Source organism: Equus przewalskii, chromosome 8 (assembly GCF_037783145.1).
Source record: "Equus przewalskii isolate Varuska chromosome 8, EquPr2, whole genome shotgun sequence".
NCBI classification, from domain to species: domain Eukaryota; kingdom Metazoa; phylum Chordata; class Mammalia; order Perissodactyla; family Equidae; genus Equus; species Equus przewalskii.
The window spans coordinates 81,504,853-81,517,500 of NC_091838.1; the positions used below are offsets into that span (position 1 = coordinate 81,504,853).

The 12,648-nt window shown below is 39.4% G+C and overlaps 1 protein-coding gene across 48 annotated transcripts in view; it reads right to left on the reverse strand.

Moving 5' to 3' along the window:
- Positions 1–12,648, reverse strand: part of PTK2 (protein tyrosine kinase 2) — a 279,886-nt gene that overhangs the window by 181,451 nt on the left and 85,787 nt on the right. For all 48 annotated transcript variants that reach the window (XM_070631065.1, XM_070631067.1, XM_070631054.1 and 45 more), the window contains one exon: positions 3,613–3,839. In XM_070631065.1, coding sequence (XP_070487166.1) covers positions 3,613–3,807 — 195 coding nt within the window. In that variant the 5' untranslated portion in view covers positions 3,808–3,839. The remainder of the gene's footprint in view (positions 1–3,612; positions 3,840–12,648) is intronic.

Below are 12,648 nucleotides of genomic sequence, written 5' to 3' on the forward strand. Positions count from 1 at the left end.
CCTCCTTCAGCCTCCTGCAGCAGTTCTTTCTGAGTTCACTTTTTTTCATGCTCCATTATGTCATCTAGCTGTTTTTTCAAAGAGAGCCTAAGGTATCAACTTTCTACATCCTTCTTTCTCTACATATACCTTCATCCCACGTTTTCGTGACTGATAATCTACCTGATATAGACTTCTAAAGCACAAGTTATTTTCTCTGAGTTCTCTGAAGACAGTGTTCCAGTATTTTCTTGCATCTAGCATCATTGATGAAGAGTCTGACATAAATGTCATTCTTTTTCGTAAGTAGGGGATGTCTCTGGTAGAATTTGGAATTCTCTCTATACCCTTATTATTCTGAAGTACCACTATAGTGTTTCTGGATGACAAATCTTATTCAATATTGTCCATCATGGGTTAATTTCGGCTCTTCTGGACTGACTCCATATTGATCTCCAGAGTTGCCTGGAGCATGATACTGATACTTGGCAAAAGCTATGGCCAAGATAAGTGATGCCTGCAACCATGGGCTACCAATTATTTAGGGGCAGAACATACCAGCCTCTCAATATTGTTTAGTAATCATAACTGGATTTATGACTTGCGCCTGATTTTGGTGGAACTTGGGGAGTCACACAGGTGAAGGCTGGTTACATAGACGGAAAATGTCCATCTGACAGACCCCACAAAGAGGCATTAGCCCTCCTTAGACTCAGGCGCTGTACAAGCGGGCCAGTGATGGTTTCTCAGTGTCTAAGGCCACGAGGCCTGACCTGAGATCTCCAGATCCCTGAGAACTGTTTTCCTACTGTTGCTGTTCTGCACACCTTGCCTGTAAAAGGTGGAGTCCTGTGAATCCTTCCAGGAACCAAACATTTAAGCTAATTAATGTATAATTAGCACATATACGTAAAAAGGAGTAAAATTTATTAATTGAAGCATGAGAAATAAAACCTCTGTAATGAATTACTACAAGAATTCAGATATTTTCCTGGTGAAGGTAAATCTTTCAACTCTTCCAAAGGTTTTGCTTCTTCTGAGTTAAGGAGTCTCTCTGATAATTACTGTCTACAGAGCACAACTGTCCAGAAGAAATATAATGCAAGCCACATATGTCATTTTAAAATTTCTAGTAGCCACAGTAAAAAAAAACAAGCAAATTCAATTTTAGTATTTTATTTAAACTAACACGTCAAGAACATTATTCTTTCCATACAATAGATATTTCACATTCTTTCACACTAAATCTTTGAAAGCTGGTGTGCATTTTCACATTTACAAATCATCAATTCACACTAGCCACAGTGATGTGTTCCACAGTCGCACACGGCTACCGTATCGGGCAGTGTAGCAAGAGAGTCTAAGACTGAATCTAATTATTCAGTAACTTTGCATAATAATAAGCTATCCTCTTCAGAAAATGGTTGGCATGGCTTCCTCTTTGCTACATTAAATTGTTTTTCTCCCAAGTGACCACACTCCCAATTTTAACTTACCCACCCCACAACCTGACCCTGTTTCTGTTCTAAAGTCATCAGGCCCTCAAATGCTGCATGTTTCTTCCATTTTACTCTTGCCTATGCTAGTCTCTGTATCCATAATCTTCCTCTGTTTGATGCCTCTTCTTGGGGAGAAAGATGTTAGGACACGTTCTGCACTACTATTTTGTTCAGATGTGCAGATCTAGCTATTAATTTACAATTAAAATACTGCACCTTCAAATGTTACAGCATTAAATGAGAGTGGGTTATGAAAAGTGCCCACCTTCCATCACAGTGACCCAGTATCGCATGGATCTTATGCTGTACCAGGAAGGGCATGGTGAATCAATGCCAATGAAGAGTCCTCTGCCTCACGGTGAAAGTCATCAATTGATAAGAGTTATTAAATTTCAAACATTTTACTATGAAATAAAACAACTTGATTTTTGGCGACAGATTTGCTTGTACTGATCTTCGTAAAAGTTTGACAAATATGTTCTCTAACTTATGTATTTGTATCTGGTTTAAACTTTTCTTCACAATATGAATGTTTTGATACCTGGTAAGTTTTTAATATTGGCTAAAGGGTGACCTGTACCCAGCAATCACCTGTGTTCTCTTGTGGATTAATCCTTTCAATGGGCAGTAAGTTTGACTCTGAAACACTTTTGTCACGGAGTCTTTCCCAGGTGAATTTTCTGATACAACAAGTCTTGAACATTTGCTAAATGTCCTGTCAAATTCATAACCTATGAAACGTTCCCCTCCTGTATAAATGCTCTGAACTTTATTAAGGCTAATGCAATGGTTTACAGAATTTCCTCATTCACGCTATTTGAAATTTACAAAGACTAGAACACACACTAAGAGCCTTTCCATAAACGTTACATTTGCAAGGTTCTCTCAGTATGAATTATCTGATTAATGTTAAGACAGAACACTAGCTGCTGGCTTTTCTACCTGGGGATGGTGTTTATAAGGTTAAATATAAAACAAGAGAAAAACTAGAAAAAGCCAGCAAGCTTCATAAAAAGTTTGTAAAAAGAGACTATTATATTTCAGTTATAGCACATGAATAGACAGTAACACATATTTCAATCCTGAATGAGTCTCCTCTTAATAATTAATCCATTTGAATAGTCAGTATTACAATATTACAGAGATAACAGAAAATTACATATAATTCAAATGTAATATTGTAGCCTTAAATCTAAATTCTACCAATCCCTTTATTTTACTTAAAAATAGTTAAGGCATATAAGTTAAAGAGTAGCAAATTACTTAGTTTCATTATTATAAAAGGAAAGGGGGTCAAAAAGACATATCTGTCTGTCCTAGTCACTGGACACCTGTCCTCCTCGCAGATGAAGATGGAGTAAGTGGAGGGGGCAGGGAGGAGGGGAGTTTCTTCAACATGATCAAGTAAACACTTCCTGGAAAGTTACACACTGCACTCAGTTTTCTGAAGTCACAGTGTTCCCTTCTCACCTCTCACTCTCAGGAACCTGTGCCTACAAAGCACTTCTCCCATGATTCTTCACCATGAGTTCTCACTCCCGAAAGGAAACCCCTGGAAACCCCTGCGGGCTACTATGCACTCCCTTCAGGCCCTGCCCCGCAGGCCTCCCCCGGGAGCACTTCCTGCGCTGTCCTGTGCTAAGGCTGTGAGCACATCCCCAACAAGAGACTATAGGCTGTACGCACAGGGACTGTCTGTATCCCAGAACCCTGCCAGTATCTGGTACATAGAAGATTATCATGAGTTTTTGAAGAATCTATCCTATTTAGAGTCACACAAATATATTCAAAGTTACACTTTCTAGAAAATAATTTCTTATTGCATAAGTATGAGAAGATATTGTAATTGCTTTGTTTCCTTATATCCTTCAAAGAGTTAAAGAAAAGGAAACAGGAGAGAAAAACAAGTCAAAGGCACTATATAAATAATATATGATCCAGTTATTTTCCTAAGAAGTTTTACAACAATTAAAACTCTGGTCAGTCACATATTAACTGAATAAATACTATAAAGAAAAAGTTAACATCTCTGTAATATGGGAATAAAAATTATTACTTTATCTTTTTGTGGTATGTGCCAACAACACTTACCCTAAATAGACACTGAAGATGTCTCCGAGGAAAACGTACTTACCCTGACATCAGTAGCGTCTCCATGCCTGATAATACTGGCCCAAGTGGTTGGCTCACTGTTGCTTTCAAAGTAGTGAAAGACCTTTAACACTCGCTCCATTGCCCCAGGGGACCGTTCCACACCAGTACCTAGGTGAGTCTTGGTACTCGAATTCGGTGTGTGATTCAAGTTTGGGTCGAGGTAAGCAGCTGCCATTATTTTGCTAGATGCTAGGTATCTGTCATATTCTATAAGAGAAAAAAAATAATTTTTAGTGTACAATATTTGGAATCTATTAATTAAAATGTGATATGCTGATACTTATATTAACAACACTGTTCTGTATTCTCTCCCTGCGATATGTTATATGCAGAAGGGGAACTTGAGGAGAATTGGGGCCTATCTACCAAGATAATCACAGTATTCTCCCCATACCCAGAGCAGTACCTGATTCAGGGTAGCACAATAAATAGTTGTTAAACAAATTATTAAAAGGCCAGGAGTCCTAATTCAGCTCTGTCAAAAATTCACTGTGTTATCGATAAACAATGTAACTTAACCCCGTCTCCCCTTTTAAAAACATGGCCTTTAAATTTGTGGGAAAATCTCACAGGAAAGCCAAATCGGCTAATTTTGCAGCTTACTTTTGAAACCTTTTACATGATATACAAGTTCTTTCTTCATACAATAAAAATTCAATAAGAGGTCATTATATATACCAGGCATTGGTGATGAAAAAACTACAGTTAAAACAAGGTCCTCCCGCTTACTCAGTCACTTAGCAAGAGTCAGACTGAAAACAAAACCAAACCAAAAGGCATAAACAACTAAACTTTTTTTGAAGTGTGATAGAAGGACTTCCATTTGAATATAAGAGGACAGCTTGGGCAGGACTAAAACTCCCACTGAGAAAACTCAGAAAAGCCAGATTACAGAACAACTCAAACGATGGTTGAAGTCCGAGACATTCTGAGGCAACCAAGACAACAAGTGACCCGATGGAGACATAGATACTTAATGGCTGCCTTTTCCTAAGAGCATTTGCCAATTCTGGGTCTTCAAGAACCTGAAGATCCAAGAAAAAGCCAGTAATCCAACAGAAACTGGAAGAGTTTTCGGTAGTGAGGGACCCAATTATGAGGGCGAGGGGCCCGGATTCTGGTGAGAAGGACAGGATGGAGAACTGAGTCACACACTCTGCTGATTGTCACCAATCCTGAACCCGAGCCCAGAGGGAGCCTCTAAAAGCAGAGGGAAGCTGAAGACAGGCGGAGGGGGCTAGGAGTGCACCTGATTACCCTATGCCACTTTTGGCACCATGCAGAAGACCTAAACAGCACGATTAACACACTTGATCTAATTGACACAGAAAACACTACGCCCAATTGCAATTCATCTTTGCAAGTGAAATATTTACTAAATATGCACATGAAATCTTTAAAGTTGACTAAATGCTGAGTGAAACACCAAGACTCAATAAATGTCAAAGAACTAAAATCATTCAGAGTATACTGTGTCTAGTGTTAAGCTGGACAACAACAAAAACTAGAAAATCCCAAACTGTCTCAAAATTAAGCAACATATTTCAAGTAACGCATTACCAGAAGGGAACTCAGAGTATTTTGAATTGAATGATACAATGGAAAGAAATACCAAAACTGGATGCAGATAGAGTTGTGCTTAGATTAAAATCTATACTTTTAAATGCATATATAGGAAATGAAGATCAGAAGTTAAGGATCTAAATATCCATATCCAACAGTACAATTTAGAAGCTGAACAAAATCAAGTTATTTCTTTGAAAAGAATAATAAACTGAAAGACCTCTAGCAAGACTAATGAAGGAAAAACAAAGAGGCAAAAACCAGCACTATCAAGGATGACGGAGAACACCTAAGAGAATATTAATCATATACTAAGAGGCAATGACAGAACACCAAAATACTAACAACAGAATATTATCAACAGCTTTATGCCAACGCATTGGAAAATTTGGATGCGTACAATTCCCTGCAAAGTACAACTTGCCAAAATCGAAACAAGAAATACAAAATCTAAATAGATCCATCAAAAACAATTTGTAATTAAAATTCTTCCCACAAAGGAATATTTGAATTCTTCCAACAACTTAAGGAAGAAATAATATTAATCTTACAGAAATTCTTCCAGAGAACAAAAGGGAACATTTCCCAACTTGTTTTATGAGACTAGCAAAACAGGAAACAAAACCTGACAAGGACAGAATGAGAAAGGGTACAAATCAATCTTTCTTATGAACACAGGTGCAAAAATCTGAACAAAATATTAGCAAATTTAATCAAGTAATATTTTAAAAGAATAATATATTATGACCAAGAGGAGTTTATTTGAGGAATACAAAAGTGGTTAAACATTCAAAAAGCAATCAATGTTTACAGCAGCTTTATTCGTAATTACCAAAACCTGGAAGCAACCAAGATGTCCTTCAGCAGGTGAATGGATAAATAAATTTGGATACATCCAGACAATGGAATATTATTCAGCCGTAAAAAGAAATGAGCGATGAAGCCATGAAAAGACATGGAGGAACCTTAAATGTACGTTACTCAGTGAAAGAAGTCGATCTGAAGAGGCTGCATACTGCATGATTTCAACTATGTAACATTCTGCAAAGGCGAAACCGTGGAGACAGTGAAAATGTCAGTGGACACAGAAGTTGGGGTGGGGGAGGGACGAACAGGTGAAGCGCAGAGGATTCTTAGGGCAGTGAAAACACCCTGTACGAGACTATAATGGTGGATACGTGTCACTGTGCATTTGTCCAAACCCACAGAATGTACAACACCAAGAGTGAACCCCAAGGGAAACTGTGGGCTCTGGATGCTTATGACGTGTCAGTGCAGGTTCACTGATTGTAACCAACGTCCCACTCTGGTGGGGGATGCTGATTATGGCAGAGGCTGTGCACGTCTCCGCGGCAGGGGCATATGGGAAATCGCTGTACCTTCCCCCCCAATCTTGTTGTGAACCTGAAACTGCTCAAAAAAGAAATATAGTCAAATTTTTTTAAAAAAGCGATCAATATAAATTCATTGTATTTTCAGAAAGGAGAAGAACCATAGTTATCTTGATATATACAGAAAAAGCATCTGATAAAGTTTCCCAACCACTTATGATGAAAACTCTTAGAAAAGTAGAGATAGGAAGAAATTTCCTTAATCTGATGAAGAGTATCTACATTAAACTTAAATATTAGTGAAAAGAGTCCTTCTCCTCCTCAAGACTGGGAATAAGTCATGGACGCCCACCACTACCACTTCTAATGTGACACTGCTCTGAAAGTCTTAGCCAGGTTCCACAGGCAACAAAGAAGGAAGGAATAAAACTATTATATTCACAGACTACATGATTATGTACAAAGAAAATCTGTAAGAATCTACAGATAAACTACTAGAATTAATAAATGAATTTAGCAAGGCTGGTGGATCGTCAAACAAAATCAACTGTACCTCTGATCATTTTAGCGACCTCTTTTACTCCAAATTAGATAACAATGACTAATAAAGTATGATATTGACTGCTTCCTGAAAAGAACACTGCATCTGCAGAGTGGTCAGGAGGACGGATGGACTAGCAATGAAAAATCATTACTCATGACATCGCGCACGGCAAGGGAGAAGCTAAACCGAAAACACAACACAAGCTGAATACCTCTGTGGCCCAAAATCAATGGCAAAATTCTTCATAAGTCTTCAAAAAGTAGGCTAAAACATTTTTTAAAAGATAAACCATTGTTAGAATGTTACCATCATAACAGTGAAGCAGTTTTCCATGATAAAATGTGAGGTTTTACAGTTTAGCACTGTCATCTATTTGTCAAAATCCTATCTGTCCTATAAATCCTCAAACTGGCAACACTTCCACCATCAAGCCCTCCCTCACTCCTCCAGATAGTTCTGTATTTGATTCCGTTAACCATCCACCTCCCCTGTTGGTGGCATTCGTGTTTGTCTTTCTGTTGGTCTCAAGGATTCTGAGATCCTGGCACGTGGGTCCCGTCTTTGGCGGTCACAAAACCATGCTTTGGTCAGTTTGAGGGGTGGTCTCCACTACGGAATGAGAAGTCCCGAGATCTGCTTTCTGCTACACTGACTCTTCTGTTTCCAAACAATTAACAGAATTCTCTGTGGTGTTTGTGCGGTCCTGTATTTGCTTCTGGCCCATGACTGAGGTTGTACAGTTAACAGAATTCTCTGTGGTGTTTGTGCGGTCCTGTATTTGCTTCTGGCCCATGACCGAGGCTGCACAGTTAACAGAATTCTCTGTGGTGTTTGTGCGGTCCTGTGTTTGCTTCTGGCCCATGACTGAGGCTGCACGGTTGGGCTACCGATTCTCTGCGTCTCTAAGAGAAAGCCCTTCGCCCTCCTCACCGGAGAGGTAGGTTGTACAGGGTTTGTAATCGCAGCCCTCTGTAATCTGTGGCCACATGTGTTTCCTAGACCTTTTCAAGATAAATCAGTCACAGGCATCTGCTACTTGTGTCAGCTACAGAATATCTTTTCCAAAAAACTATCAAAGAGGAGGAAATGAAAACATTTTAAAATCTGAAACTGATGTTACGTGGCTTAGATCCATACTCTTCAAACTATCTGTGGTGAAGGACCAGTTAAGTTTTGTTTTAATTTCCAACCTGTCACAGACCAATACTTTCATAAAATACAAAGAAAAGAAATTTCCAGAGAAATGAAATTTAAAAATAAAAGAACTACAAAAGCCAAGCACAAAACTTTATCATCAATTAACACAAGGTTTCTAGATGCTTACACAAATTCTACCTTTATTTTGTCCTAGATAGTTAACAATTCCAGAACCAACCCCAGTCTGCTGACCACACTTTGCCGAGTCCTGGCTCAGGCACCAGAGTGCTCTAACTTCTCCGCCAGACCAGCCGGTTTAAGTCACCACTGCAGCAGAGTGTCCAAGTGTTTACTGGAATGGGAACGCAGACGGCACGTCAGTGATCGCTGCTGGGCTGTCCAAAGTTTCAGGTCTCCCTCTAATTAACATAGGAAACATCTCAAGGCTTCTTGGTGACTAATTTTTTCTCTTCTTGGAAGAAGTAGGGCAGTCCCAAGTCAGAGTGTGAGGCAACAAGGTGTTGACAAACCTTGGAGCTGACTCGAGGCTCATCCACACTCTGACATAAATGCTCCGTACAACAGCACATACAGAAGAGGCAGAAAAGTCCAAGGACGATAATGCACATCTTACTCCAGAGTTCTCTGGTTTATATTTGTTGTGCACACTAAGATCTCACCAAGATAGCAACCTCATTGTGCGTGAAATATGCTAGCCCTTTAATAAAACTTGAGATGCTTGCCAGAATGCAAATTGATACAGCTCAATTTATTAAAAAACTAATGGGCCGGCCCCATGGCGGAGTGGGTAAGTTCACGTGATCCGCTTTGGCGGCCCAGGGTTTTGCAGGTTTGGATCCTGGGCACGGACATGGCACCACTCGTCAGGCCACGCTGAGGTGGCGTCCCACATGCCACAACTAGAAGGACCCACAACTAAAATATACAACTGTGTACTGGGGGGATTTGGGAAGAAAGAAAAAGACTGACAACGGATGTTAGCTCAGGTGGCAATCTTTAAAAAAAAATTTAAGACATAGCATCTGAAGAGTTTTTTAAGAATTTGGTAATGATCTTAGTTCAAGTAAATCCTTAAACTAGAATGGCATAAAAGTTTTCTTACTCATGGTTCTTTTACACAACATTTGGGTTTCTCATAAAAAGTCTAATCTGAATATCTATGTTGATTTTACTAGACAGAGAAGCTAACATTAAATTATTTAGGGGCCGGCTCCGTGGCCGAGTGGTTAAGTTCGCGCGCTCCGCTGTGGCGGCCCAGGGTTCGGATCCTGGGTGCGGACATGGCACCGCTCGGCAGGCCACATTGAGGCAGCGTCCCACATCCCACAACTAGAAGGACCTTCAACTAAGATATACAACTATGTACTAGGGGGTTTGGGAAGACAAAGCAGGAAAAAAAAAAAAAGATTGGCAACGGTTGTTAGCTCAGGTGCTAATCATTAACAAAACAATTTTTTAAATAAATAAATAAACAATTTAAATGTTTACTATTATAATATCAATGTGTGGCAGCTTATATTTTTCCAAAAGTAGCTGTAACAGTATTTCCCATTCCCAATGCTCTTCTTCCACTGTGACTTGGGTACACCTTTCAAGAGGCGGAGTCTACATTCCTTCAACTTGAATCTGGGTGGGCTTCTGAATATAAAACCCAAATTAATAAAGTGTTAAGGTAAACGTATGTTAAATCTCAAGTTAAAAGCGTTAAGTGTATCCTAACCTACTTGTGTATATTTAAACTCAGACACACAGAAGTATATTAAAATTACTAAGGAAAAGTTGCAAATGATAAAGAAAAGCAACAGTTCCAAAGACCTGACACACCCAGCTAGCTATGGTAGTCCACTGACGGCCGCTGGACAAAAGGGTTATCTGTTCTCTTACAAAAGGAGGAAAATCTAGAAATAATTTTAAGTAATGTTTTCCATATATCTAATTAACTCCCAAAGCAAATGGTAAAGAGATTCTCTCTTGGGATCCTCCAGATAAAGGACTGATCTTTTACTTTCTTAATAAACTATTACAGTAACTTTCTACATTGGGCATTTCCAACACTGTTAAATCTTTCTCATTTTTTGGACTTGAAAAACACAAGACTGTCCTTTAAGTGCTTTTATGCTACAACACAGATGAACCTTGAAGACACTATGCTAAGTAAAAGAAGCCACAGAAAAGGCCATATGTTATACGATTCCATTTACATGAAAAGTCCACAATAGGCAAATCTAGAGAGACAGAAAGTAGGGAAGTGGTTGCCAGAGGCTGTGGGGAGGGAAGACGGGGAGTGACCAGTAAGGGGCATGTGGTTTCTCTTGGGAGGGATGGAGCTGGAGAGTGGTGATGGTTCCACAACCTTGCACATATACTTAAAACCACTGAATGGTACGCTCCAAAATGGTGAATTTTATGTTACGTGAATTTTATATCAATTTTAAAAATTGGTTTCCAAAACCACATTTTTCCATGGCTCCAAACTTTTAAAAACCAACAATACTAAGCGTTGACAAAGATGGAGAGCATCCAGAGCTTTTATACACTGTTAGCTGGGGCACAATCTGACAGAGGCATTTTGGGAAGCCATTTCTCCTATAGCTGAAGAGATTTATACCCTATGACCAGCCCTTTCACTCTTAAGTATACGCCAAAGAAAAGCACATACACATCTTCACCAAAAGACACACGTAATATTCACGGCGGCAATATTCACAGTAGTTCAAAACTGGAAAGAAAAACCCCAAACATCCATCAAGAATAAAGTAAACTGTGGTCTATTCTTAAACAGATGCCACACAGCAACAAAAAATGAGCAAGTGCTACATGCATCAACATGAGCGAATCTCACAGACATTGTAAGAGGCAAAAGAAAATCTAAAATTCAACAAGAGGCAAACTGAGCCATGGTGACAGAAATCAATGCTGGTTACCTTTCCAAGGATATTGACTACAAGGGACCACGAGGGAGGCTGCTGAGAGCTGGTAACACTCTAAACATCGATATGGAAGGTAGCAGTAAAAACTGCACCACAATATACGTGATGTGTGCATTTTACAGTATGCATCCTACACTTCAATTATACACCTTTATTTACAAAAACGAGAACAAAAAGGTTTGCCAGAAGACTCTTATCCAACAATTGACCAAAAGCAACATGCAAAGCCAAAGTGCCCTGGCTAAAATTAATTGCCTGAGCCACTGTTATCAATCCAGCAAAGCAGCAACTCACATGGGCACATTTAATAAATGCCAACTGTTATATATTTTTGCATTTCTGCCTCTGCCTCTCTTCGAATTTACCCACATGCTATTTCGCAAAACAAGTAAAATGAGTGATGCTGGCAAATACCAAATTACTTTTCATTTACCATCTTCCATGGAAGGAGTTCTTAACTGTGTTTATGCATATATGGACATACTACGCACATATCTGCATACTGACGACAAACGCCTTTGAGAATTTGTTGAAAAATATGGACATTTTCTCCAGAAAATGCATAGACATTAATAGCACAAAATTTTGCATATGACTCAAAGTTTATGGATCCCCTAAAACTCACCCATGGACCCCAGCTCTAAGATCAACAGTCCCACTGGGAGAGGGAGGCAAATATCTGCCAGTACCAACATTCATTACAAATAATTAAAACTGCCATTCACTGAGTGGCTCTACATGCAAGGCAAAGACATACATTATCTCATCAAATTTCATTTTCACCATGACTGTTAGAGGTGGGTGGTACTAGCTCCATTTTGCAGATATAAAAGTCTGGGATGAAAGACAGTCTATATTCCAAGGACACGAAGTTATTCAGTGGTTGGGCTGCAACTGTGTGAGACCGAAGCTTTAAAAACTCTTTCAGTTAAGATACATTATACATCTAAATACCAAGGAGCCCCTTAAGCCAAGTGGAACAATGTTCTCTGCCCCTAAAATCCTAAAGCTCAGTGAAGCAGTCCACTTTACTCAATATGTGCGCGTGCACACACACACATAATTGCAGTGAATCAAGGAGTCATTTGAAAGAATGCTAAGAACAGAAGATACCAAGGAAATTTGGGGAAAATTGTTCACTACTGCAGTCACAACAACGCTAGGAATGACTAAATGTGTACTGACGGATAAATGAATGAAAGGAAGAATGTTGTCTAACGCAGATTCCGTTAGCCCTGCACAAGAAATTTCACGGGGCAATCTGGCGGATCTGCTGCAACTTCTCTGGGATTGATTGGCAATGGGAAGAGTAAGAATGCAGGAGGAAGTCTATTTCCTTATCAGTCCTGGTGTCATTCAATAAATGGCAGCTAACATGATGAAGAAGAATGGATGTAATGGGCGCTAGATGGAACAGCTGCTTGGACAGCTGGGTGGGAGGCTGGGTGAATCTGTGTCCACGACATGACCCCCAAGTCTCCTGGAAATCA